The sequence below is a fragment of the Protomyctophum bolini genome (genome assembly GCF_963924005.1).
Source record: "Protomyctophum bolini genome assembly, chromosome: 5".
NCBI classification, from domain to species: Eukaryota; Metazoa; Chordata; class Actinopteri; order Myctophiformes; family Myctophidae; genus Protomyctophum; species Protomyctophum bolini.
The window spans coordinates 28,695,114-28,722,664 of NC_137866.1; the positions used below are offsets into that span (position 1 = coordinate 28,695,114).

At 44.5% G+C, this 27,551-nt stretch overlaps 1 protein-coding gene across 1 annotated transcript; it reads left to right on the top strand.

Moving 5' to 3' along the window:
* Window positions 1-232: 232 nt before the first annotated feature.
* On the top strand, window positions 233-26,970 carry LOC308316044 (NACHT, LRR and PYD domains-containing protein 3-like). Its single transcript, XM_080764389.1, has 16 exons — window positions 233-362; window positions 3,736-3,871; window positions 5,689-6,039; window positions 6,680-7,047; window positions 7,464-7,660; window positions 7,779-7,936; window positions 8,562-8,759; window positions 9,565-9,681; window positions 10,155-10,354; window positions 11,339-11,500; window positions 12,881-13,054; window positions 14,268-14,441; window positions 20,054-20,227; window positions 21,008-21,181; window positions 22,610-22,777; window positions 24,114-26,970. The coding sequence occupies exons 1-16, from the start codon at window positions 343-345 to the stop codon at window positions 24,181-24,183; spliced, it is 2,841 nt and encodes a 946-aa protein (XP_080620515.1). The 5' UTR covers window positions 233-342; the 3' UTR covers window positions 24,184-26,970.
* The last annotated feature ends 581 nt before the right edge of the window (window positions 26,971-27,551 follow it).

A 27,551-nucleotide genomic window follows, 5' to 3' on the forward strand; every position in this document is an offset into this window, starting at 1 on the left:
CACCTACTGCTCGTTCCTGGAAACTACAGCCTCGTGCTCCTGAATCACTCACACAACAGCACGACCGGAACCACTTCAAAACAAAGCATACAGTTCGGTCGGTAACGTTTTAAAATAAAGTCATGTAACACTTATTTTGAAGGTATAGAAGCAACGTTCTCCCGGCCTCACCGTGTCCATGCGTACTGTGGTGACGTGACTGACTCAGCTGTGTTTTGGTCATCCATGGTTTGGAATCTGACTGGGGTTTTATCCGTATAAGTTTATAACAGACTGAGCACATTGAACTCTGTGACTGTGAGACACCATCATCACCATCCTCGTCTCTTTCACATCGCAGCGATGTCTGATCCAACAACAAAGTAAGTCCATTCATTACAGTCATTACTCAACATGCACGATAATGTGTGATATGATAATGATAAAAGTTACTGCTGTGCAGCTGCGGATATTCACACACCCACAGTCCCACACCACACATACTGTCTGTAGCCTACTCTGTGTGGAACAGTGGAAGTTAGTACAGAAAGTTCTGCAGTGGAAACCATGTCTCCAGTCCAGATATCGTTAATATGCAAATACTGTATGCCTGCATGCTCGGGTTTAAAATCCTTGTATTGAACTGTATAGAGGAGGAGGATCGATCTTTGATGTGAAGCTTTAGTGCTTTTTCTAGTTTTATATCCTCGATCGATCGTAGCAGATTTTGTATACTTTCGTTTGAACTGTACCCCGTTCTACAAACTGTTAATACAATTTTCTTTCAACCATCAATCAATCAATCAATCAATCAATCAATCAATCAATCAATCAATCAATCAATCAATCAGTTGAATTGAAAATGGTGGACCCTGTTGTAAACAAGTGTAGCTTTATATCAGTGTATCAATTGATACACTGAAAAAACACAAAAATACACAAAATTGCAGAATGGGTACATTTCACATGAAATGTGACATATTTCACGTGAAATGTACCCATTCTGCAATTTTGTTAAATACTTCAATCAATCAACACTTTCCTGCAAACTGTTGATACAGTATTCAATCATAGGGAGACGTTGTATTCCCATCACCAATTTAACCAGTGGTGTAAACTGTAAAGTAACTTCTTTTGATTGATTGATTAATTGATTGATTCATTAAATACTTTATTGACTGTGTTGGGGAGAAATAAATAATTAAATAAATTTAAGGCACGGTGTGACAGTGGCACAGATGTATTTATTTATACAACAGAATGCTAAAAGAAGCTAGGGCTTGTTTCCATTGAGGTCCTTGTAAGTACATTTACTCGAGTACTATAGTCTGAATTTACGTAGACCTACAATTTTGAGATTATTATTATTTTTTTTTTTTTAACTTTTACTCAAGTATTTGAAATGGAAATACTGACTGTTATTATCCGTTGCTCGATACTTCCCCTTCTTGAGATTGTAACTGTTCTGTGGAACTCTCTTGACCTCACACTTTACATTTACAGTACATGACAACACTGATGAGTCATCTGAGGTCACCGCCCGGGTCATTTAGTCAGAGCGGTGGTTCTCAACCAGTGGTCCGGGGAGGGGGTTCCAGGTGGTCCCCGCAAGCTAAATGATAGGAGAGTTTGTAACCAAATGGACCCTTATAGATCTTTAACTCTTTGAGAGTGTAAAATGAAACCAAATGGATCCATAATAATGCAGATTGTAATCGTAATATGCAGATCTATACATTCTTTATTGTGTAGACTACTTGTAAATTAAGTAATGCAGATATAACAAAATACATACATAAATGGATGCACCTGGGACGTATCCTCAGTGATGTATCCCAAGGTCATCGGGGTTTCGGGTCTCGCAACATCATACCCCTCACTCAGGTGACCCAGCCGGGAGTGATCAAGTCCCGACTTACGTCCCAGTAGCTACCCTCGATAAGTCCCATTAGGGAAAAACCAGGGCCACACAATCCATTCCTCCTGAACTACTCTGCCGGGACTGGGAGGTACCATTCTGGCACATGGAAGGACTAGGCTCTGTGGGTTGACACCTGTCCGGGCCCCTCCTACGTCTCACCAGGTCCACTCCTGCTCTCACCAGGTCCAGTCCCTGTGTGTTGCACCAGACTCTCAGCACCAGGCACTTTATTCAGGAATGGTGGATTCTCAAGCCGCAACGGTTCCGCAGGCTCCACCTTGCCCTTGGTGGTGCCGCAGGCTCCGCTTGAGGCTTGCATGGCCCTCCTAAAGGCCTCACCGTGGGTTTGTTGGGCTTCTTCCTCACGGAAGACACAGGCTGGGGCGCTAACCCATACTGCTCCCGGGTGCCATCTAATTTCCGGCTGCCACCCGTCTCTCCGGTGGTATAGACTATAGATTATAGCTAAATGGGGAACATAGAACCTTTTTTAGTTGAGTGGGGAACATAGAACACTGGGAACATAGACCCTTTTTTGGGTGAGCTGGGAACATATAACCTTTTTTGGGTGAGCTGGGAACATATAACCTTTTTTGGGTGAGCTGGGTTGAGTGGGGAACATAGAACCCTGGGAACATAGAACCTTTTTTAATTGAGTGGGGAACATAGAACCCTGGGAACATAGAACCTTTTTTAATTGAGTGGGGAACATAGAACCCTGGGAACATAGAACCTTTTTTGCGGGGGTAACTGGGGAACATAGAACCTGGGGAACATAGTTACGCTCCCATGCAGATGTTTAACAATAACTTAACTCCTGAGAGCGCAAAATAAAACCAAATAGACCGGCTGTAAGGGTTTCATTTTATGCTCTCAGGAGTTAAAGATCTAATAGCGTCGCGAGCTAATTGTGATATCATAACATAACATGCATATGCCGGTTGCTCAGTAACAGACAAAACAAACATTAAACTCTACTGTTCATTGTTAATGGCATTTAATGCCATTTATGGTTTGTGTTCGTAACAAAACAAAAACTGAACATTGTCAATGGGTTTTTTAATGTTTGTCTAGACAAGACAAACGTTAAACCTGTATATAAAAAAATAGATGCCTCATTGGCCGCTGCAGTTCATTGGAGCGAAGTGTCTTCATTTGAAGGCAGGAAGTCAAGCGGAAGGGCTGAAGGCACGCTGCGTCGCTGCCCAATAAGTGACGTCACTCATGCGACTCCTCCATGTCTCTCGCTGCCACTCAAAATGGACCGCTGGCCAATCACATCGTGTCTTTTCCGGGACTTATCTATCAATGCAATCCAAGGGAGCTTTATTGACATGAGAAAACAAAAGCTTACATTGCCTCTGATGATTGGCCTACGTGTACGTCCCCTTCCGTTATGCAAAAGCCTCCGCTTATGCCTCGCAAGGAATAATCTCGGGATGTACTGTATTGCCGTCAGCAGAGACACGCGCCCCAGAGCCGGAACGCTGGAACCCCCTCAAGGACCATGGGTTGAAGACCAGCGGTATAGAGCAGTCGTTTTCAACCACTCTCAAGAGTTAAATTGTTGTTACACATCTGCATTGATGTGCAAGAAGTCAACGTTTGCCTGTTATCTCTCCTAATGGTACCAACATCAATACAGCATGGTATTATGGACAAAATCTTGTCCAACGACAACAAAATATTTGTTAGTTTTGGATCTGAGAGACTAAATGTCATCAAATGGTGGTTCCGTGGCTCAAATACCCAATAAATAATGAGCCTTGAAAAGGGTTGAAAACCCCTGGTATAGGGGATTTATGGTTAATCTCTCTCTCTCTCTCCCCTAACAGTGTCACCATGCATAAGAAGCAGACTCTGTTGGCCAGCAGCCAGAGGTCATCGCAGGGAAGGTCATCACTGCTGGGAGGCCGCACGCCCTCTGACGTGGTCCTCAACGACCTCTACATCCCTCTGATGTCCTCCAAGGTAACCCGGAACAATATAAATATCACTGTATTTATATATTAATAATATATAAAATATTACTTGCGCAAGCAGAGCGTGCAAGTAATATTTCCGCCCGGTCCGTATGCACCGTCCCAGCCAACCCGCCACTTTTGATGCGTATGAAATAAAACAGCAAATTTGTGGCTTGGCTGGGACGGTTTTTGGCACAAAGTAACCACAGTATACCGCTAATCAACTTACAAATTATATATATAGTATATGTATGACTAGCTCTCAATGATGACGTAAGAAATATGTGGATTAAAGGACCCAATGCCAGAGTGTAATTGGTTTTCGATGGTGACGTAATGACGATATGTTTTAGTGTTGGGAGGATTAAAGGTAATTCTCCTGTGTATACATGTATGTAATCTGGCACCACTGCCAGGCACAATTTGCAGGGACGGTGCAAAAGCATCAAAAGTGACAGTTTATAACGGTCTAAAGTACTTGCAAGCTCTGCTTACGCACTAGTTGGACATTTATGGCCTACTAGTGTGCAACAAGCAAGTATGCACTCGACAGAGTGCAGTTCTAGTTTATTTTATATTCGATTTTTAACAACATTAAGGTTGATTCTACGAATTATGCCGTCCAAATCAGTAGTAGAACTTTGCTGTGTGTCACCCGCCCCCTCCCCCATCTCTCTCCCCATTTCCGTCTCTACTGTATAACTATCAATATACCTGTAGGCATACAAAGACCAAAACATATCTTATAAAGAAATATATTATAATAATAATATTAGCAGATGTAGTTCAAGCTTGTAGATCAGGGGTGCCCAAAATGTAGACCACAAAGGCAGATCACTTGATATGATCCTAAATAATATTTAATCAATATATTTTTGGCATCTGCCACTTGAATTAAGTTGACTTGATTGATTGACATAAAACAGGGCCTGTCAGCTCAAACCCATAATGCAATAAAAAAATGTCAAGAGTGTTGCTGCACTCAAATGTTGGTAGAATTACAAAATCTCTACCTATTCCATTTCTCCCCCTCTATTTCCCATTCCAATTTTGAATTGTTCTTATAGTAATGCCATCGCCACTATATATTCCAAAGCCATTTTCAGCAATGGTATTATAATGTTTTCGGTGGGTAGATCTTGTTGAGCTGGTTCATTTTGAACACCTGTTCAAAATGCCAATGCAAATGCCAATGCAAACATCTAAAATGACACAGATGCTTTCCCGGTTTTACTTTTAATTGCTACAAATGGAAAATCCTTGTCTTACTCTTTACCTGTAGACTTGTCTAGACCCCAAGCTGCTGTTCTATTCACCCCCCACGGGATACTAAAGGCAGTGTTGTTTTTGGCAGCACATTTAGATTTTAGTTTTAGTCTCTTGAATAGTTGTCATTTAGTTTTAGTCACATTTTCACCTGGAATGTCTTAGAATGTGTTAGTCTAGTTTTAGTCGACTAAATCTACAGTTGATTTAGTCGACTAAAATTTATTTTGGCGGGCCTCGATGGCGTCGTAATGGCTGATTTTACACGCTCACAACGTGTCGCGGGCTTGTATATCTGCTATTTTCAGCATGCAACCAAGTGTAAAATGTCTGGTATACTGGATCTCTTGTCCACTAGTCCCTTCCTAACATTTTAGTCTAGTTTTTATCTGTTGCTGAAATTGTCTTAGTTTCAGTCATCATAGCTTAGTTTTCATTTAGTTTCCATTTAGTTTTCGTCTGTGAAAAAAGGTAGTCGACGGACATTTTTCGTCTCAGTTTTAGTCGACGAAATCAACACTTGACTAAAGGTATCTCCTATCTATCAATCTTGTCTAGGTGCCGAGTCGATCCGTCTCGTCCGCTGAGAAGCCTCCAGAGCCGACGTCCGTGGAGCAGGCCGTGCTCGCCGCTCTGTCTGACGGCAACACCTCCAAGGCCCTCCTACGTCGAGCTCCGCTGGTGATTGTGGTGGGCCCGGCGGGCTCCGGGAAGACCACGATCCTGGAGAAGGTGGTGGTGGGCTGGGCCAAGGACCAGCACCTCCACAGCTTCTCCTACGTGTTCCACTTCCAGTGCCGGGAGCTCGACGCGCTTCAGGAGCACGGTGGCGGGACCTTCTCTCTGGAGGCGCTGATCCTACGACGCTACGCTCACCTCTCCGCCGACGCCGTCTCCCACATTCTGCAGGTACGGTGACCCGTCGCACTTATTACATACCACGTTAGCATAATGTCCTCAGTCTATGAGAATGCTTGTTACATTGAAATCATTTTGTTGTGACCTTGTAGATCGGCTATTCTTGGTGAATGTTCCCCTCAGTATAGGAATGCTGGGGTTTAAACTAAGGAGCATTCAGTGATTTGGGTGATTTGGAAAACCCCACAGTCCGCCCCGGTAACAAGATGTGCACATGCACATGCACTCACTACAGTGGGGGGACACGAGACACGCGGCAGGCCAACAGCACGCACACCAAGGCCTGTCCCCACTCGTTCATGATTGGCGGAAGGCCCCTCTCTATCCTGATTGGATGAAGGCTGGGCCACCTAGCCAAAAACGAAACCTAAGGTTTTTTGACCCCAGGGGTTAACTGGGGACAGGGAAGAACTCCTTATATGGTCAGCACACTCTATAGTAGGGAGGGTTATCACAACAAGACAAAAAAATAAGTGATATTTGAATTAAGTGAAATCACTGAATATACCTTTAAGTTTGCCATCCTTAGCAGCGGTTGCTAAACTATTTGGATTGGCATTGGACAGTAGCTTTTGTGGGCGGCAGTTTTTGCGAAGCGCTAATTGCTCATCATTGTTCTTCCTGTCTGCAGGAGCCAGAGAAGATCCTGTTTGTCTTTGACGATCTGGACGGGTTCGGGTTCCGACCCAGCCTGAACCCGTCGGCCCTCAGCCTGTGCTCTGAGCACGGCCAGCCCACCTCGCTGTCGGTCCTGCTGGCCAGCCTGATCCACGGGGAGCTGCTCAAAGGAGCGGCCGTGCTGCTGGCCTCCAAGCCCGCAGACTGGCTCAAGGTTCTGCCCACCGGACTCGGAACCGCCACGCTGCATCTGCTGGGCTTCCTGAAGCCACAGAGGAAGGAGTTCGTCGGCGGGTTCTTCGCCGAGGCGGCGAGTGCGGCGGCCATGCTTTCCCACATGGAGAGGACGTTGGCCTGCTACGATTTCTGCACCTCGCCGAGGTAGGGCTGTCCCCGTTACACGTTTAAGTTGACCATTAACCCATTTACACTAGACACTAGACACTAGATTCTACTAATGGCATCTAAATCCTGACAGTTTTCTGAAAACAACTATGTTTCTTTGTCAGTGGTGCTCAAACTATTTCACGTCAAGGAGCCCCAGAGTTGTATGTATTTGGCCACAAACCCCATTTGAAAACATGTTGTTCTAGGGACCCCCTAAAGCAAATATTTGAGTTAAAAAGTGAAAGAATATATATTCAAAGATTTGAGCCACATTTTCACGATAAAAAAATATAGCAGATCTACAAGCTCTTAGCGCAGCACCGAGTGCCACGCTATGAGCTTGTAGATCTGCGATTAGACCGATTATTATATTATGTAGTAATTGTGACGAGCCCTCTCTACGCCTATAGATTCTGCTGGACGGTGTGTTCCGTCTACCAGTCCCAGACGGAGGCCGGAGAGGGTCTCCCTGAGACCCTGACCCAGCTGTTTGTGAACGTCCTGGTCAGCCTGCTCCGGCCCGTCTCGCTCAAGGAGACCGGCGGCTACCTCAGGGACCTGGTGACCGCCCTGGGCAGGATGGCTCGTCACTGCAGCCTCGGACAGAGTAAGGGCCCGTCCACAGTTATTTGAGCCAGAGGTCCCCACGTGTTTAAACTTAAATGTGTGTATAACTTAGATGTGTGTAATGGTGTAATGTGTGTGTAATGGTGTAATGGTGGCAGCCCCAGCAGGCCAGAGTCCCCCCACATGCACCAAGGAGCAGATGACGGCATTCGGCCTGACGCCCTTCCTCACATCCTCCTCCTCCGCGGTCGACGCCCTCCTGCGTGTGGACGGTGAGCCGGGGTCGGACGGCGAGGTCTTCTCCTTCCACACCCAGGTTGGAAAAGTTTTTATTTCCATCTTTCATTTCAGTTTAGTTTTCGTTCATTTTGAATATTATTTTGTTTCTAATTCAGTGAAAAATATTTGAATATATATAATCTTTCACAGCGAACATTTTTTTTAACTTGTATCTTTGATTCTGGGGGGGGGGGTCCCTTCTACAAAACATTTTCAGATGGGGGTCGGCGGATAATTACATATAATCTTTGGGGTCCTTGACATGAAATAGTTTGAGAACAACTGATATAGAAACATTTGGTTTTTCAGACAACTGTCAGGATTTAGAAGACTAGAATCTGATCTCAGGTCTCAACGGCTGAACTCTAATAACCCATTTCGACCGAGACCGATTCTACAAATCATGTCAAGGATCCGTAGAATTATTATGTAATTGGCCTCCGACCCCCATCTGAAAATATGTTGTTCCAGTCCAGACCAGGGACCCCCCCCCCCCCCCCCCCCCAGAAGCAAATATTTGAGTTAGAAACGTTTGCTTTGAAATAAATATATATATATATATATATTTCAATAGCTAAAGTGACGGTTTTCCATCCATTCATAAGATAATGCTTAATAAAACGTCCTGAATGGCATAATAACCGTGTTCCACACCCGTCCAGCTGGTGCAGGAGTTCCTGCTGGCCGTGTCTTTCTACCTGGACGGGCCTACCTGGGGGTCTGAGGGGGGCGTGATGGAGCTGGTGGAGCGCCCCGCGGGCCGCGTGGCGGTTCTGGACCTGTTCCTGTCCGGGCTGTCCCAGGACGCTCGGAGCAAGGCGCCACTGGAGACTCTGCTGGGGGAGTTCAGCTCCGAGCAGGTAGCAGGGCAGGGGGGGGGGGCTGGTGGTCGTCATTTGGGTAATTTAACCTACAATTTTATGCATGAGCAGTTGAGACGAATAACAGTCTTAAGTCCATAATTTATTCTGACCCCTCCCCGAAAAGGCCTCGTTGTCCTGACCCCTTAACCATCATTTATACATTACGGATAATTAGTGTGGACTTGGACTGTTATTCGTCTCGACTGCTTATTGTCCCCAAATCTGAATTGCTTTTTTTTTGTGCATATTATTCCGTCTACATGTCCGTCTACATGTCCGTCTACATGTGTTATAATTTTAGATAAGCCTTTCATTGTATGCAACCATTAATTTATTAACCACTTTTCCACGATGGCATCCTTGTTTTGGGAATGGGCGAACATCCCCCCCCCCCCCCATGGTAACTTATTAAATGGAGCTATGGTAACTTATTTTTTTCCACCCCCTATTATATTTCTTTCTGAAATTACGCCTCTGATCCAAGGTTATAATAGTTTTTTTTTTCTAGGTCAGAGTAACTAGGCCTATTGTGTAATACAAACTCAACAAAAGATACTAAAGTTATATATTATATTCAGTTAGTGTTGGTAATGAGAAAAATAATTTCAGTTAGTTTTAGTTAGTTTTTTGTAAACACAATACAGTTTCAATTAGTTATCGTTTTCTTTTCTTATTTATTAGAGTTTGTATTTCGTTCAGTAACTTCAGTTAACGAAAATGTTTTTTTTTTTTTTTTTTTTAGTTTTCGTTGTTTCGTTATTTAGTTTTTGGTTAACTGTACTAACCTTGCTGTGACCATCAGGTGGAATGTTTCACGGCGTGGCTCCAGAGCGGCGCTCGGCAGACGCTGCAAGGCTTCGATAAAGGCCGACACCTGTACCACTACGGCCTGCTGCACCAGAGCCAGAACACACAGCTGGTGAGTAGTACCACTACGGCCTGCTGCACCAGAGCCAGAACACACAGCTGGTGAGTAGTATCACAAAAGCGTTATTCATAGTCTAATATTTCCGGTGGTGAGGTGACCACCGAACTACAACATGACGTCACGGAGCCGCAGCTCTCCCCAACCCTTCTCTCTGTTTTTAATCACCACCGCTCCACGTTGTTACAGCTCCGGTGGTCACCTCACCACCGGAGCGGTGGTCACCTCACCACCGAAACTCCAGACTATGAATAGGCCTTAACGGCCTGCTGCACCAGAGCCAGAACACGCAGCTGGTGAGGCTCACCCGCTAACAATAAGGGTTAGTAGCCGGACAACCCGACCAAAGCGATGTCGGACAATGGCTGACAACAAACGTCAATATGTAGGAAATGTCCATCCTTGCTCCAATAGCCCTGAGATTTGCTATTAATTAAATGGTCCGATAACGTCCCAAACCGCTCCAGGTGAAGGACGTCGTCACCCCGTCGGCGCGCATGGGGATCAGCTACGGAGGCGGCAGCCTGAGGGACTACATAGGGTTCGTCTACATGATGACCAGCCTGGGAGACACCCTGGAGCAGCTCAACCTCTACAACACCAGGGATCTGACGGAGGAGCAGGCCCAGGCCCTCAAACCAGTCATGTGTATGGCTGACAAGATCATGTGAGTCCTCAAACCAGCCGTGTGTATGGCTGACAAGATCATGTGAGTCCTGAAACCAGCCATTTATGATATATTTTCTCTATTATTAAGGTTATTTTTTAAGTCAGTTTTTATTCGGCTGGGGGCGGGGGTATTGTACAAAGTGTGCTCATCATATGTTGCTCAGCAGTTGTTCAAGTTACGCTCAGAAGGCACCGTTGGAGGTGCGACAAAGAAAGCAGGAAGACCATCCTTCTGAGTGTTTGCTCAGACCAATGAAACATTAGAGGGAAGTTAGGAAACATTGGCTACAGGCCATTGAAAGTTTCACGGTGGCTGCAGGCTGTTGAAAGATATAGACTGGTAGAATCAAACCAATTATATCTAGAGGATACAAGTGTACATGTGCATGGGAGTCAGAGAGAGGAAAAAATGCATGGAGAAACGACTAATCAATGTCTTGGACAATTAAAACCAAACCACTTTGATTGCCACCCCTAATAGCAGCTGATTGTGCCTTTTGCCAGCTCTAGACGACATATTTGAATGCCAATAGAAAAATGTGTGATATGAAAAGAAAATCTAATTCGTCAACGGGAGTCTAAGGGTTAACCCTCTCCCAACCCTTAACGCACCCCTCATCAACCTTAATCCGGTTGTTTAACGCACCCCTCACCAACCTTAATCCGGTCGTTTAACGCACCCCTCACCAACCTTAATCCGGTCGTTTTAACGCACCCCTCACCAACCTTAATCCGGTCGTCTTAACGCACCCCTCATCAACCTTATGTCTATCCAATGACTAGTCTAAACTAAGTATGCACCCCATCATTTTAACTCTTGAGAGCGTAATTGGACCCGTTTAAATTTACACTCTCAAAAGTTAAAGAACTAATGAGGGTCCATTTGGTTACCAACTCTCCCATGTATGTAGCCATGGGGACCACCTGGAACCGCCTCACGGACCACTGGTTGAGAACCACTGTCCATGTGTATATCCAACAGGTTGTCCCAGAGCTCCCTGCGTCCCGGCGCCGTCCCTCACCTGGCCTCAGCCCTGGCTCAGGGCAGAACCACGGAGCTGGACCTGTCCTACTGCCACCTGGGAGACGCCGGCCTCCGGGTTCTCTGCACTGGACTGACACACAGCCAGCTGACCACCCTGAGGTGAGCTTAGAACCCTGAATAACCCCCTTAACTGGACTCACACACACTGAGGTGACATTATTTGTCATAGAGTACAGAAGTCTTAACGTCACTAGGTCACGGAAGTCTCTATTGAGAGAATAACATGGGGTCATCTTAGAATCGTTTCATAGAAGAATTGTGTTCCAAAAATAAACAAACTGTCTCAGCGATATTGTCGGGGGAGGTGGCTCTGTATAGTTTACGACAGTCAGTCACACATATTTGATACAGTGCTATATATTTGTATATTTTGCTATACAAATCAATTAACATTGATGTTTCTTTTTTATAATCAATTAATTTGAGGAACCTTCTCACCCCTATAATCAATTGCTATTTTTTTGGATGCTTATGGAAGCATTCCCAAAGGCAAATAAAAATCAAAACACCATAATTAAATGCACTTTATTTTGTTTCCACCGTGCTCTAACTCGTCTGGTGCGTTGTCCTCTGAAAACTATAAACATTTGGCAACATAAGTCAGTTTCTTTGCTTCCCCATATGCCTTACGCAAGAGGCATCTTGTGTAAGGCATATGGGGAAATAAAAAACAGACTCATCTTGCCACACTCATCTCTAAGGGAGATGCCAGCCACCCATAATTTTGGCCGCTTGTATTCGCAACCTTATTCTTTCGTCATGACACACACTTCATGACCATAGGTGAGAGTAGGACCGAAGATTGCTCGGTAGACAGAGAGCTTTGCCTTCTGGCTCAACTCTCTTTTCATCACAAATAAGGAACATATTATTTATCACGAGTGACCAAATAAACAAGTGGTTAATACTCAGCTGACATCAGGCCATATATCACTTTCTCTTGGAACAAACGATGAATACATACAATCTTGTTCAAAACAATGAAAATAACAAATTATACTTTTATTGGTATGACCGTGACAGGTTGCAGACACATTAAACCGCATGCAGCCCACCTGGGGGTTGAGTAGCACTGATGTATGACGATGTATGATGATAAGAGCGCCCCTCACTTCACACAAGTGTGATTTATTTATTTTTTAAATACAGACTGACGGTATGCTAGCTGACTGACAGAGGTGTGTTTGTTTCATATGTACAGACTAACCGTGTGCTATAGCTGACTGACAGAGGTGTGTTTGTTTTGTATGTACAGAGTACTAACAGTGTGCTATAGCTGACTGACAGAGGTGTGTTTGTTTCGTGTGTACAGACTGACAGTGTGCTATAGCTGACTGACAGAGGTGTGTTTGTTTTGCATGTACAGACTAACAGTGTGCTATAGCTGGCTGACAGAGGTGTGTTTGTTTCGTGTGTAATGTACAGACTGACAGTGTGCTATAGCTGGCTGACAGAGGTGTGTTTGTTTCGTGTGTACAGACTGACGGTGTGCAAGCTGACAGAGGCGTGCTGTGGAGACCTGGCATCGACACTGACCTCTGGCACCACCCGGCTGCGGGTTCTGGACCTGAACTTCAACGAGCTGCAGGACCAGGGCGTCACGCAGCTGTGTCGAGCCCTGAGCAGTGCTGCCTGCAAAGTACAGACACTCACGTATGTTTTAATGTCATCATTATAATATAACTGAGCAGTGCTGCCTGCAAAGTACAGACACTCACGTATGTTTTAATGTCATCATTATAATATAACTGAGCAGTGCTGCCTGCAAAGTACACACACACACACATGTTGTTCTGTTACATACATATCATATCATTTAAAGGAAAATTCCATGCTAGAAGGCTTTCTTACCTTTATTTGTAGTTGTTACCTCCCCACCAAAAAGTGCATTATTGGCTATTTCCCCTACCATAAGCCCTCAATGATTTGAATTGAATTGCATTGAATTGAATGGGGCATTGGGGTGTTGTGCTAATTCGCTTATTTCCATCGCTTGTCCTCTCTTTATAATGTAAATTGTATCCGAAGCGGCACACTTTACTACTTATTTCGATGGAAATAAGCGAATTAGCACAAAAACCCAACCCCCATTGAGGGCTTATATTAGGGGAAATAGCCAATAATGCGCTTTTGCACAAAATAACACGTGGACCTCTTTGGTGGGGACGTAACAACTACAAATAAAGGTAAGAAAGCCTTCTAGTATGGAATTCTCCTTTAATGTACATTGTTCCATACATATCATATTATAATTTAATTATTTCGCTGCCCACTAGGTGGTAGCATAAGCACAGCTAGAGGTAAGCCTTGGCTTGTTGTAAACGAGCCTCTGTTTCATGTCCGGGTTATCAGTGAGGTGGGGGCTGTTGTTGTGAGCAGTGATCACAGTAGCATTAGCACACAGACCCCTTTACCTCTTGTCAGAAACGGTTACATGACCGGAGCGATGCGAGACGAAGTCACAAAGGAAATCCGATCATCGGGATGCGCGACAGCTCGCCATGGACAGCGCTTGAAAGCTTTAGAGATACAGGGCAGTGAAAATATTGCTTTTAATAAATCACATGTCTCTCTTCGTGTCCGGACTCCACACCTGTAATTAATCACATGTCTCTCTGCGTTCATGTCCAGGCTCCACACCTGTAATTAATCACATGTCTCTCTGCGTTCATGTCCAGACTCCACAACTGTAATTAATCACATGTCTCTCTGCGTTCATGTCCAGACTCCACAACTGTAATTAATCACATGTCTCTCTGCGTTCATGTCCAGACTCCACAACTGTAATTAATCACATGTCTCTCTGCGTTCATGTCCAGGCTCCACACCTGTAATTAATCACATGTCTCTCTGCGTTCATGTCCAGGCTCCACACCTGTAAGCTGACCGAGGCGTCCATGGAGGCTCTGTCCGCGGCGCTGTCCTCTGGTCATTGTGAGGTCAGAACTCTGAACCTGACGGGGAACGCTGTGGGCGACGCCGGAGTGAAACACCTGGCCACAGCCCTGCAGAACCCGCTGTGTCAACTACGGAGTCTCAAGTAAACTACCCTCTGTAAACTACCCTCTGTAAACTACACTCTGTAAACTACCCTCTGTAAACTACCCTCTATAAACTACCCTCTGTAAACTACACTGTACACTACACTCTGTAAACTACGGAGTCTCAAGTAAGTAGAACGGCAGAACCCACTCTTTAAACTACAGAGTCTCGAGTAAGTAGAGCTCCATTGATGCCAGATGTTTTATCTGGTGCCGATCCCAGATTGAGAGAGTCCTGGTTTTGTCCAAAGTGTGTGTGTGTGTGTGTGTGTGTGTGTGTGTGTGTGTGTGTGTGTGTGTGTGTGTGTGTGTGTGTGTGTGTGTGTGTGACTGTGTGTGTGTGTGTGTGACTGTGTGTGTGTGTGTGTGTGGTGGTTTTATGGTCACGATTCATTATCAGAAATCTGAATGAATGGGCTTTACAATTCATGGAACCAGTAAAATGGCCGCCACTGCTATGCTCTATAAAGGATTTGTGGAGAAGGATCAAACATTAACTCATCGAATGCGCAAAGCGTTTTTAAACGTTTTATTATAGCCAAGCGCAAGAAGCGCATAACGTTTTTATACGTTTTATGGTCCAAAAAACGTTTTTTTATTGATTACTATGGTTCAACTATATTTGCGCCCGGACAACTCATAATGTAACACCGATCGGCTCTAAAAAGAGTTAAAACCCCCCCCTGCTGAAAAGAGGTGTTGGTCTGAGAAGCGTCTGGCACCGCCTATTGGTTGGTCTATGCGAGGACGTACGACGTATTGGAGACGGCCGTCCGGCATAGACCAACGCAGATGTCAGGGGATCTAAAATGGATGGGACAATGCTCTTGTTTGTGTGAATACACTCGATTCCCCCTCCCCTCCTGTTTCTACATGGTTTCTCCCGAGGGAGAATGGTGGGGGGGGGGGTCTCTTCCTCTTGGATCGCATTGGCAGTTCCCCCCCCACTCCCGAGTCCCCACTGCTTTCAACTGCAAGGCTTGCACTCACTCTCATTCTCGGAACAAGATACAACGCGATTTGCTCTCTGCCCGTATATAAACCTGCAACGATCGGCATTTGATTTCATAACGTAACGTTTGCCAATAACATGTGGAGTTAGTCATGGACAGATTGCACATCATTATCGAGGGCCCGCCATGATACGTTGGTCGCTGATCGCAAGCCGTACTGCTGCTGCTGTTGCTTTGCTCGCATCCATCATAAGGCATCCATCCATCCACCCCCCTTTCTCGTTACAACAGGCTATTATAAACTCACCGTCGAGCAGCCTGCCCTGCACCTAATGTGATAAAATGAACGGCAGGACAAAATCGGATCGATTATTATCTGTCTATCAGCAACATACGGGTGTTTGTCTTGCAACGACAGGTGGTGCTTTCTCGTTTTTTTTCTTCCAAATACGTTGACGTGCTGCTTCTGCTTCCATCTCGTTGTTTTTCTTGTTTTTTTTCCCAAACATGTCCAGACACAATCCGATCCAGTCTCGCGTCTCACCTTATAGATACGCGAGACTGGATCGATGAGGTTAGTGGTATGTCTGGACATGTTTGGAGCGGCACACGACAATCGACAATAATGTTGATTATGCAAGATCATTTCCTCAAAGCCTAGTTGCCCCCCCCCCCCCGTTACTGCGATTGTTTGTAGCTCGAATCACAGAATGAGTTCAATGAGCGTAGGGAGAGGGCACATATGGGGCTACGATTGAAGAAAGTTTCCAAGTCCGTTTTATGATCAGATAATGTGCATCAAGACTCTCTGCTTTCATAAGAAAAAAACTAATACTGTAATTGCGAATGCAATGAGCACTTACTATGAGACCTAGCAGATCACGTCTGTCTGTCTGTCTGTCTGTCTGTCTGTCTGTCTGTGTGTGTGTGTGTGTGTGTGTCTGTCTGTCCCGCTTACTGTATATGTGGACCTGGCCCTTTTGTGCCCATATATGGAGCTGAGTGATTTGTGAGTCATGGTGACATGAGTGTGATGGCGTGGTCCTGCTTTGGGGACTCCTTATATGGTTATGGCTGAGTCATGGTGACATGAGTGTGATGGCGTCTTTTGTGACCATATATGGAGCTGGCGTGGTCCAAGCACTAACTATGACACCCTGCAGATCATGTCTGTAATTTATTCTAATTGTTATTGCAATTTACGATCTGCGTTCGCCTTCCGCGTTCGCGCGTCTTACTCGTAATAATAAAAATCACACCCCTGTGAAGTGAGCAGTGCAATGTTGTGAAGTGAGCAGTGCAACATTGCACTGCTCACTTCACTGGGGTGTGATTTCTATTATTATTACAGTATTAGTATTTTTCTTATGAAAGCAGAGAGTATTCTGTTTCATACGGTATATAGTATGTACATGTCGCTATAGGCCTTATTTTGTGAATATTTAGTTGTTAGGTCCATGCTCTCTAAAATTATCTTTTTCAGAGAACTTTAGAGATGGCATGGGCCTGAATAACTATTATTCACAAAATAAGGCCTATAGCGACATGTACATACTATATACCGTATGAAACAGTCGACTCTCTGCTTTCATAAGAAAAATACTAATACTGTAATAATAATAAAAATCACACCCCTGTGAAGTGAGCAGTGCAATTGCACTGCTCACTTCACAGGGGTGTGATTTTTCTGGGTGGTATTTTTCTTATGAAAGCAGAGAGTCTACTGTTTCATACGGTATATAGTATGTACATGTCGCTATAGGCCTTATTTTGTGAATAATAGTTCTTCGGGTCCATGCCTTCTCTAAAGTTCTCTGGTGGGCGCAAGCTGCATTCAATAGCCAATTAGTGACAAACTGTATATGTGTACAATGTGTACTGTTTTCCTCCTAAAAGTAGACATTCAGGGCTTTCATTCGGTATATGGTTTGTATAGGATATTATTTGTGCTCAATTTTATATCGGTCTTTTGAACTAAAAAAACTGAACTGAAATGTCTGTCAACTTCAGGCCTCCATATCTCTGTTGTTTTTTTTCACAAGCAGCGTGCAGGCAAAAGCAGGTGTTAGAAAAAGGTCAATATCTCCAGAATGGAAGATGGTAGAATCATAATTTTTTTTTTAAATTGAAGTGGACAAGTTGGGCTTTCTTTTTATTTATGCGATTGTGATTCTCGCTATAAGAGGCCCCTCGCTGTGGGCCCCCCAAAAAGTTCAAAAAGCCCATGTTAAGCCTTCAGCACCAGTAAGCCAGGGTCCGCTAGAACCTGTAGCAGTCTATGTGTTAACATGCATAAAGGATGTGTGCACGCACAAGACGACGGTCAGTTGGAGTAACGTCATTGGGTATTCTACGTAACTAGAGCGGTGCCCATTGGGCACTGGCCTACTTGGAACGATGCAAGTTGGAAATTAATGCCCCATATTATGTCTGCTTCCTGTTTATGCCCATATATGGAGTTCTTTGTCAGGCATGCCCAAATATGGAGTCTATGCAGACCTCAGAATGATGTCACAGGCCAGCCCCATATATGGACACTGGGCAGGGGACCTGTACAGAGCCCGGGCAGAGACTAGGTGCATTTATAGTTAGGTGACATCATCGCTCAATGACAACACAATGATGTCATCACAACCATGTCCTTTAAAATGAAATGTCGACTAAACAAAATGTTGACTAAACAAGATGTCATTCAGCAACTTTTACTAAAGAGTCTCAAGTATCTGTCAACACTTCTGAATACACTGTCTGTCTGCTGTGTAGCTGAACACACTGTCTGTCTGCTGTGTAGCTGAACACACTGTCTGTCTGCTGTGTAGCTGAACACGCTGTCTGTCTGCTGTGTAGCTGAACACAGTGTCTGTCTGCTGTGTAGCTGATAAGCTGAACATGCCGTCTGTCTGCTGTGTAGTTTGAAGGGATATCACAACCTACTTGGACAATTAACCATCAACTTTTTCAGCTTCCATCATCGAACAAAACCCAACTCATCTTCTTTGTGGATTCATCAGACTCTCCGTGTGACATTCGTGCCACTGAACCAACAAGCGATAGCTCACACATTAGGACTCTGCCGTTACAGAGCAAGAGTTAAAACTACGGCGTGAGAAATGTTCCGCTGGGTCCTTCGTCTGAGTGAAGGAACAGAGAGACATGGTCACTATGCAGCTGCTGCAGTAGCAGTGGAGAACAAGGTGTACTGCTTTGGAGGATTATGTGATGGCTTCAGGGATCAGATGGGTGTCGACGTGTTCAACTCTGTGTCTTTACGCTGGAGGAAGTTGCCTCCAGTGACAACTGGAGAAGAACTTCACCTTGGTGTTCCCACCCAGCGAATTGGCCACACAGCTGTACTGATAGAAGATATCATCTACATCTGGGGAGGGTTTCCTTTCTGCAATTTGCTTTATGCATTTGATGTGGACACCCACCACAGATGGTTCAAACCCAAGGTGTCAGGGACTGTTCCAGAGGAGAGGTGCAACCACTCAGCCTGTGTCTTGGGGAAGATCATGTTTATTCATGGAGGATTGACCCAGATGACATTTACTAATGACATCCACAAATTGGACACCAGCACAATGTTCTGGACTTTAATTAACACCAGAGGAACTCCACCACCTGCTTCAAGAAGTCACTCTGCCACCATCATTGGGACAAAGATGTTTGTATTTGGGGGTGAAACCTCCTCCAGCAACATCATCAGAGTGTTTGACACAGAGACCAACCTCTGGCTGCTGAACACACCTTCTGCACAGCTTCTTACAGGAAGACATTGGGATCATGTAGCCTTTACCTACAATGGAGAGCTGTACATATTTAATGGTGTTGGTCCAATCGGAAGACAGAGTTTCAACGATCTGTACATGAAATTCAATCCAGAGACCTTCTCCTGGAATGAGGTTAAGCCCAAGGGGAAAGGACCGGGTCCTAAGAGGAGGATGTGCTTTTGCATGGTGGGAGATCGTGTCGTCGTCTTTGTAAATTATCCAGCACCCTGCAAGGACCTGTACATCTTAGACTTGAGTCCTAGTCTTAAGACGTTGTGCAAGCTAGTCGTTATTCACTATGGTCTGGATCAGTCTGAACTCCCACACGACATCAGGTGGGAACTGAGAGCCATGACTTCCACCAGAAACTGAATACAAATAAAAACTCCCTGGGAAAGAAATAAAGAATCATAAAGCACAGATATCTGGATCACAGTTCAGAATGCTCTTCTGTGTTTTGCAGTGGAACCATTGATAAGAATGTCTCTTGTTTGGTTCCTGCACCAAATGATCACCTTTTGATTGATTGTGATTGTGATTGTGATTGTGATCAACAAGGAGACCCAGTTTAACTGTAGCTGTTGTTTAACAGTGAATAAGTATATAATATAATAACTATCTGTTGTTTAACAGTGAATAATAATATGATATAATAACTATCTGTTGTTTAACAGTCAGAAATAGAGCAGTTGAGACGAATAACAGTCTTAAGTCCAAACTAATTATGGATAAGAGGTCAGGACAGCTAGGCCTTTTCCTGGAGGGAATAAATTATGGACTTGTTATTCGTTATGCACGTGTGCATTCTCTTTGAGAGCAGCGTATCAGCTGACTTCTGTGCATTAATCACTGGTGTGTGTGTGTGTGTGTGTGTGTGTGTGTGTGCAGTCTCTTTGAGAGCAGCGTATCAGCTGACTGCTGTGCTGACCTATCGGAGGCTCTGAGCTCAGAGCACTGCTCTCTGCTGGAGCTGGACCTGTCAGTGAATGAGCTGTTCCAGGAGGGGGCGCTAGAGCTCTGCAAAGCCCTCAGTAGACCTGGCTGTCCACTGGAGAAGATCAGGTAACAGTGTTGTTTCTGTCCACTAAAACTAAGACGAAAAATGTCCGTCGACTGCCTTTTTTTCACTGACAAAAACTAAATGGAAACTAAATGAAAACTAAGCTAAGCTAACTAAATGTATTGACAATTTCATTAACGGATCAAAACTAGGCTAAAATGTTAGGAAGGGACTAGTGGACAAGAGCCCTTCAGCCCTTCGGTCGCCCGTCGCATATATTAAGGCGTCTTATTGGTTATCATTGCTGTAGACTAAGTGTTTTTTTCTGTAACAACCATGTCTCTCCAGCTCTTTAATCCATTTTGGCCTGATCTCGAAATAAAAAAAAATCTTTTGAATCCTCCAGTTTTCTGAAATAAATATTTTCACGATTTTTCAAAAATGGCAGACCTACAAGCTCGTATGAGCTTGTAGATCTGCTATTTTTCAATAGCTAAACTATAACATAATGTTTTTACCAAAACATATCACCCTCATTTCATTTAATTTCATTCAACAAACGGGAAAGCATTTTAGATTTTAGCTAAAAAGCATTAGTTTATACTTGCTATGCTACTCAAAAATAGCAAATAATAATATACAAGCTTGTAGATCTGCTATTTTGGAAAAACATTGTGACAATTTGGGCAAATATATTATTCTTTCAAAGCGAACATTTTAATTCAAATCTTTGCTTCTGGGCGGGGTCGCTGGAAACAAAATATTTTGAGATTGGGTGGTCGGCGACCAAATATACTTTTGGGTTTAAGTACCGGATGTTTAAATCTACCGTCTCCTTCCAGCCTGACACGCTGTGAGATGACCGAGGAGGTGTTTAGGGAACTGGGAGCGCTGCTGAGAAGCGGGACGTCTCGCCTCAAGTCCCTGTCCGTGTCTCTGAACAACGTGGGAGACTCTGGAGCCAAACACCTGTGGGAGGCTGTGGCCAACCCGCTGTGTCTGCTGGAGAACCTGGAGTGAGTCTCTCTCAAAACGTCACTATCACCAGTGTTGGTTTTTGGCAGCAAATTTAGATTTTAGTTTTAGTCATAGTCTTTTGAATAGTTTTCATTTAGTTTTAGTCACACACAAAAAAAACATTCTGAAAACCATGGTGTTCAACCTTTTTCATGTCAAGGACCCCCAGGATTATCTGTATTTGGCGGCGAACCCCCATCTGAAAATATGTTGTTCCAGGGACCCCCCTGGAACAAATCTCTGTTAAAGAAAAAGAAAAGCTCTGAAAGAATATATATTAAGATTTGCACCAACATTTTTCAAAAACACCAAAAGGGGTTCCCGTCCTGAATTGGTTAATGGCTAAGAATCCGAATATGCGACAGACAGACCTTCTAAAACAACCCGTGGCCCGTGTTGTAAACGTTTCAAAATAATAGATTGGGTTTTTCTGGCTTGATTTTGCTCAGTGGTGGAATAGCCCTGTTCTAAAAGAGTGTGTGTGTGTGTGTGTGTGTGTGTGTACTGTATACTGTATACTGAGAGCACCGGCTGGCGGCTGTGTAATCAAATCCAGGTGCAGATACAAACGCCTCTGTAATAATTTTTGGTTGCACGGCCTTGAATGTGAGGATGTTTAGTTGATTAAAAAAGACAAGCCACTCCTTTTCAAACAGAGACACTGTGTAAACATGAGCTCTGTCATTGTTCAAGGTCTCGTCGGAAGAGAGAAAAGCTGCGTTGTTTAAGGCGAGTGAAACGCGTGTGTGTGTTTTTCTTTCTAAACGGCAGAGAACATTTTCATCCAGAACTCTGAATAGGAACGTTGACAGTGAAAACAGGCCTGCGAATCCACCTTTCAGCAGGCCAAAGGTTCATGTCATATTATGAATTGAATACCCAGGACCTGAATGGAAAACAAGACCTCAAGGACTTTTTCTGTCCTTGACTGTACTCTGCTGTAAACTGCTGTTTACGTATTTCTGCCTAATAATAATGTATTCGATCGAGCAATCAATCGATCAAATCAGAGGATTATAACAGAGAATGCACTGCGGCTCAGGTTAACAAACAGTCATTAACCCATGAGTCTGCTCTGTCCTGTAGGATTGGAGCGGTCAGGTTAACAGTCTGCCCTCTGCCGTAGGGTTGAGTTGATGGAGTTCAGTTTAACGGTCTGCTCTCTGCTGTAGGGATGAGATGATGGAGGTCAGGTTAACAGTCTGCTGTAGGGATGAGATGATGGAGGTCAGGTTAACAGTTTGCTGTAGGGATGAGATGATGGAGGTCAGGTTAACAGTCTGCTCTCTGCTGTAGGGATGATATGATGGAGGTCAGGTTAACAGTCTGCTCTAGGGATGAGATGATGGACGTCAGTTTAACAGTCTGTTCTCTGCTGTAGGGATGCAATGATGGAGGTCAGTTTAACAGTCTGCTCTCTGCCGTAGGGTTGAGATGCTGGAGCTGACGGACGGCTGTGTGGAGGACCTGTGCGCTGCGGTCAGAGCCAGCAGGCGTCTGAAGAGCCTGGACATGAGGAACAACGTGCTGACCGACGCCTCTGTGCCTCAGCTGGTCCAGGTGATGCAGGACAGCGACAGCATGCTGGAGCTCAAGTGAGTATACGAGTTAAGCCATTCTGGGCGGGAACCCCTTTTGGTGTTTTAAGCATTGTGTTATGCTTTAGCTATTGAAAAATAGCAGATCTACAAGCTCATAGCGTGGCACCGAGTGCCGCGCTACGAGCTTGTCTGCTAGTTTTGAAAAATCGTGAAAATCTTTGAATATATTCTTTCAGAGCAAGCGTTTTTAACTCAAATCTTTGCTTCTGGGAGGTCCATGGAACAGCATATTTTCAGATGGGGGTCGGCGGTCAATTACATATATCTTTGGGGGTCTTTGACATGAAATAGTTTAAGAACCACTGACATACATGACGTTTTCTGAAAACTGTCTGTTTTAGAAGGCATTTGTAGAATCGACCACAGGTCTAAATGGGTTAAGCACTTCACTGAGAGGTGGAGCTAGAGGTGGACGGAGGTGTTGTTTTTGGCAGCAAATTTAGATGTTAGTTTTAGTCAGTGTTTTGAATAGTTTTCATTTAGTTTTAGTCACATTTTAGTCACCTGGAATGTTTTAGTCTTAGTCTAGTTTTAGTCGACCAAAATGTGTTTTGATCATGCAACCAAGTGTAGAATGACTTATGCTGGATCTCTTGTCCACTCCCTTCCTAGCATTTTAGTCTAGGTTTCAGCTGTTGACGAAATTGTCAGTATATTTAGTCTTAGTTTTAGTCATCATAGCTTAGTTTTCATTTAGTTTTCGTCAGTGGAAAAAGGTAGTCGATGAAAGTTTTTCGTCTTAGTTTTAGTCGACAAAAACAACACTGTTAAAATGGTAAATGGTGCATTTATATAGCGCTATAAGGCGCTTTACAGAGATTTTGCATTACATTCACCCATTCACACACACATTCATACACCGATGGTGGAGGAAACCATGCAAGGCACCAAGCAGGAGCAATTAGGGGTTCAGTGTCTTGCTCAAGGACACTTCGACAGCAACTCTGTGGGAGCCTGGGTTCGAACTGGCAACCTTACGGTTACCATCCAGCCACTCTACCCCTGAGCCACCGCCGCCCCTACACTGTTCTGCCCGACTCACGTCCTGTTACACGTATGTCGTTAGTACGACATACATGGCCGGTTAAGACTCACCCGTGGCTTCTGCGTGCCGTTAAGGTTAGGGGTAGGCATGATTAATTGATTATGTCATGTTACAACATCCTGATGACTACAAAACAATGACTACAACATGACGTAACGATATCATCCTGATGACTACAAAACAATGACTACAACATGACGTAACGAAACCCCAAAATGAATTCTGCCCAGGCTACAGCAACCAGTGTCTTGACTGTAACTGCCTTTCTGTCCCCGCTCTCCCCAGCCTGAGGTACAATGACTTCAGCGAGGAGGCTTTCGAGCTGCTGGACCAGTGTGATAAAATCAGATACTGAAGAACCAAGATGTCCCCCAACGTCTGCCTGGAGGTTCTTACCCTGTTACCGTGTGTCTGTGTGTGTGTGTGTGTGTGTGTGTGTGAGTGTGTGTGTGAGTGAGTGAGTGAGTGAGTGAGTGAGAGAGAGAGAAACTTGTCCACAAAGAGATGATTAACTTTTTGGGTCAGAGATGCACTTCCCTGAAGGGGGACAAAAAAAGGCATTTTTTCTTTATTGGTGGCTTAAATGGTGGCCAAGAAGAACTCAGAGTTCTTGCCAGAGCACTTTCAAAGATGCACCGAAAATTGTTTAAAATGTATGTTTGAAATTACTTAATAATTAATGTCATTAATGTAACTTAATAATTCAAATGACTCGGACTCCCAGGTGGCTCCCATAAAGGCTAATTTGCAAGAGAAGTGCAGCTACACTATTAGTCACAATGAGAGACACTACTGTTTTCTTACCACCAGGGGGCTCAATTGAGTCAAGTAATCGACCAGCGCTGCATGGGCATGTATTGTATCTGACCCACTTCTTTTCACTTTGTGGCTGTGACGGAGTCCGACTCCCCGCCCGGCCGCCCGGGGGTAGTTTCTATGAGACAAGCCTGAACCTCAGACATATTGTTCAGGTCAGATATGATGGTGCCACCTAACACCGTTTATTACTGTTTCACGCTTTCACCAGTAAATGGCAAACATTCTTTCCTCGCCCGCAGAAGGGCACACAAACAACTGAAAACATGACGGTATATGGATGTATCATTAGCTGTGGGTGTGTGTGTGTGCGCCATTATATTAATTGCGCCTGTGGGCAATGCTACGTGTGTATAAACCACGGAGTTAGCGAGTCATTTAGACCTGGAGGACTTGGAGCCATCCATGCACCTTAATCACAGCTAGGGGAATACCATTCATTTTCAACATTGAGTGATCTATGTCATTGATATACCTTAGGCCTGACTCACACCTTTGCGTCTAGCATACAACATTGATGCATGCTAGATGTAAAGAAAGGGTTTGTTTACATCTTGCCCCAATGCATTTCCAATGGAAGTCACATGGTTTGACACAACATTTGTGTTGTACGGCTTTCGGCTGTGTTCCGACTGCCCCCCACCCCCTCATACAACACAAATGTTGTGTCAAACCATGTGACTCCCATTGTAAATGAATTGTGAGCTTGCATCAGTCAATAAGTCTCATGCATCAGCTATACATCAATCTGTTGCGAAGGTGTGAGTCGGGCCCTAGACTTAGAGTTGTTGTGTGGAAATAATGGAGAAAAAGAAAGTCCCCCCCCCCCCCCCCCCCATTCTGTTTTGTTTATGATAAGAGCGCCCCTCACTCAGTTCGCACTCAAGTGTTGAAAATGAGTGGTAATCCCCTTCAACCCTGTCTGTCCCTGTTCATGGCCGTGTCACACATTTTTTAAAACATTTTAAAATAACCCCAAAAACGTGTCGAAACCCTCAAGAATCCCATGGGCGACGGCACGGATAACGTTAAAGGGCCACGTCACCCCTTTTGCAACCATATCTTATCTATGATGTTTTGGAGACGAGAAACACTTTCCTGGGGTTTTTATGTGGGTAATATGTTCAGTATTTCACTGGGCTCACTTCCTTCCTGGACTACAATTCCCATAATGCTTTGGTGCACTGCTCCTCCTTGTTGATATCGGGGAGGGCTGTCTTACTGTGTAGTCCAGGAAGTAAGTGAGTACAGTGTCCATGACATCATGGTGCCCATGGACACTTTGAAATACTAAAATATTTAAAGACACATAATACCCACCCAGGAAAGTGTTTCAAACATCATTAAAATAAGATCTGGTTGCAAAAGGTTCTTCTCACAGCCTTGCTTCCAGGCAGAGACCTTGTCTCCATGTGTCAAATTAATGTTTATTGTCTCCACAAGGCCGAAGGCATGCAGGGAGAGTCCGTCCCGTCTGCGTAAAGCTAATCCCTGGCACCGTAAGCCCGGTTGAAACTGTGCGCACACTCCCTGGATGCCAATGACAAACCTCTGCCCCAATTTCGCCACAACGGCCTGTTAAAGCGCCGTCGTGAGGCCGATTTTTTGCAAATCACATTTCTTTATATTACTCGTTTTGTTCATAAATTAACCCCCTGCTTTGTTGTACGAGGTTATCGGGCTATTTTTTTTGGGAAAGATTCAGAGTGAACGTGGTCAAGTTTCAATCTACTAAAAAAAACTGCTTTTGGAAATGCAAGGTTTTAACTTTAAAAGTATTTCCGTGGATAATTGTTTGCCTCTGCTTTTGTCGTGCTCTTATTTAAGGCCAATGAGTGCGCATTCAGGACATAATGGCCTGTGTTTTGCGTTTGTTCTGTTTTAATTTAGTCTATTTTTTATGAGTACGGTGGAGGGTTTTATATTTTTATATTATACAACAGTGTATTGTACACCTGTCCTTGTTCTGGCAGCTTTATATATGTTTGGATGTTCTCCCACACAAGCAAAAAAGGGGGGGGGGGGAAGGGGAGCGTTTGTTTTGCTTCACGTGATGAATAACTCCGTCCACCACTACCCCCCCAGACAGCTCGCTCGTTGGTGTGCTCTGCCCGCGTCGGCTGTCGGTTGTTACCATAGCCACACTCATGTGAGGCCTGGCGGTTTTGTGAGCCTATCAAGCCTGCCACGTTGAGGTAACATAAAGCAAGCGCTCCTCTTCCCCGAACCAGGCTGTTCATTTAAAATGGACCAGTGAAGGAGGCTGTTCGTTTGAAAGCCCGGCACACATGGTTTCTGTTCTAATGAACGTTCTGAACAACTGTTAACTGTGTTGGAATAAAGCTTATTGGCTTCGAGAGCATTTGGTTCATTGTCTGATTCCTTTGGTTAGTGTCACTGTTGTGCAGCCTAACACATATGATGATTTCAGGTGGCACAGTACAGTAGAGGGACCCCCTGGGGACCCCCACATGGTAACTCTGTCATTTCTCAACCGTTTCAGAAGTGGGGCGGGTCACAGGCACCGGCCCGGCCAGCTGGGCGTGTTCCTGGGGTTCTGGATGTTCCGGGGACCCCCACACGGTAACTGTCATTTCTCAACTGTTTCGGACGCGAGGCGGCTCGCGAACCCCACACGGAGTTGCACCACTTACTTGAGACGGGTGTGATTATTTTTTTATATTTTTGACAGTTTTTTTGGGCTCTGTATTTTGATTTGTTTATTATCGTGAGAACCATGGCTTCCATTTTCGCATTGCAACTTTTCAGGACTAGAAAGCCTGCAGTTTCTATTGGCTTGGATTCCCCATCGACGATGTCACTGGTGGACAGGTTTCTGCTATGACACACAGACTGAGTAGGAAAATATTGTGCTATTTTATCATGATTATTAGCGAGGACCTAGTA

Bases quoted from the DNA above. Each gene is read 5' to 3' on its own strand.
- LOC308316044 (XM_080764389.1), top strand. From the start codon at position 343: ATGTCTGATCCAACAACAAA. The intron at 6,040-6,679 runs GTACGGTGACCC...TCCTGTCTGCAG, and splicing joins CCGTCTCCCACATTCTGCAG to GAGCCAGAGAAGATCCTGTT. The intron at 20,228-21,007 runs GTAACAGTGTTG...GTCTCCTTCCAG, and splicing joins TGTCCACTGGAGAAGATCAG to CCTGACACGCTGTGAGATGA.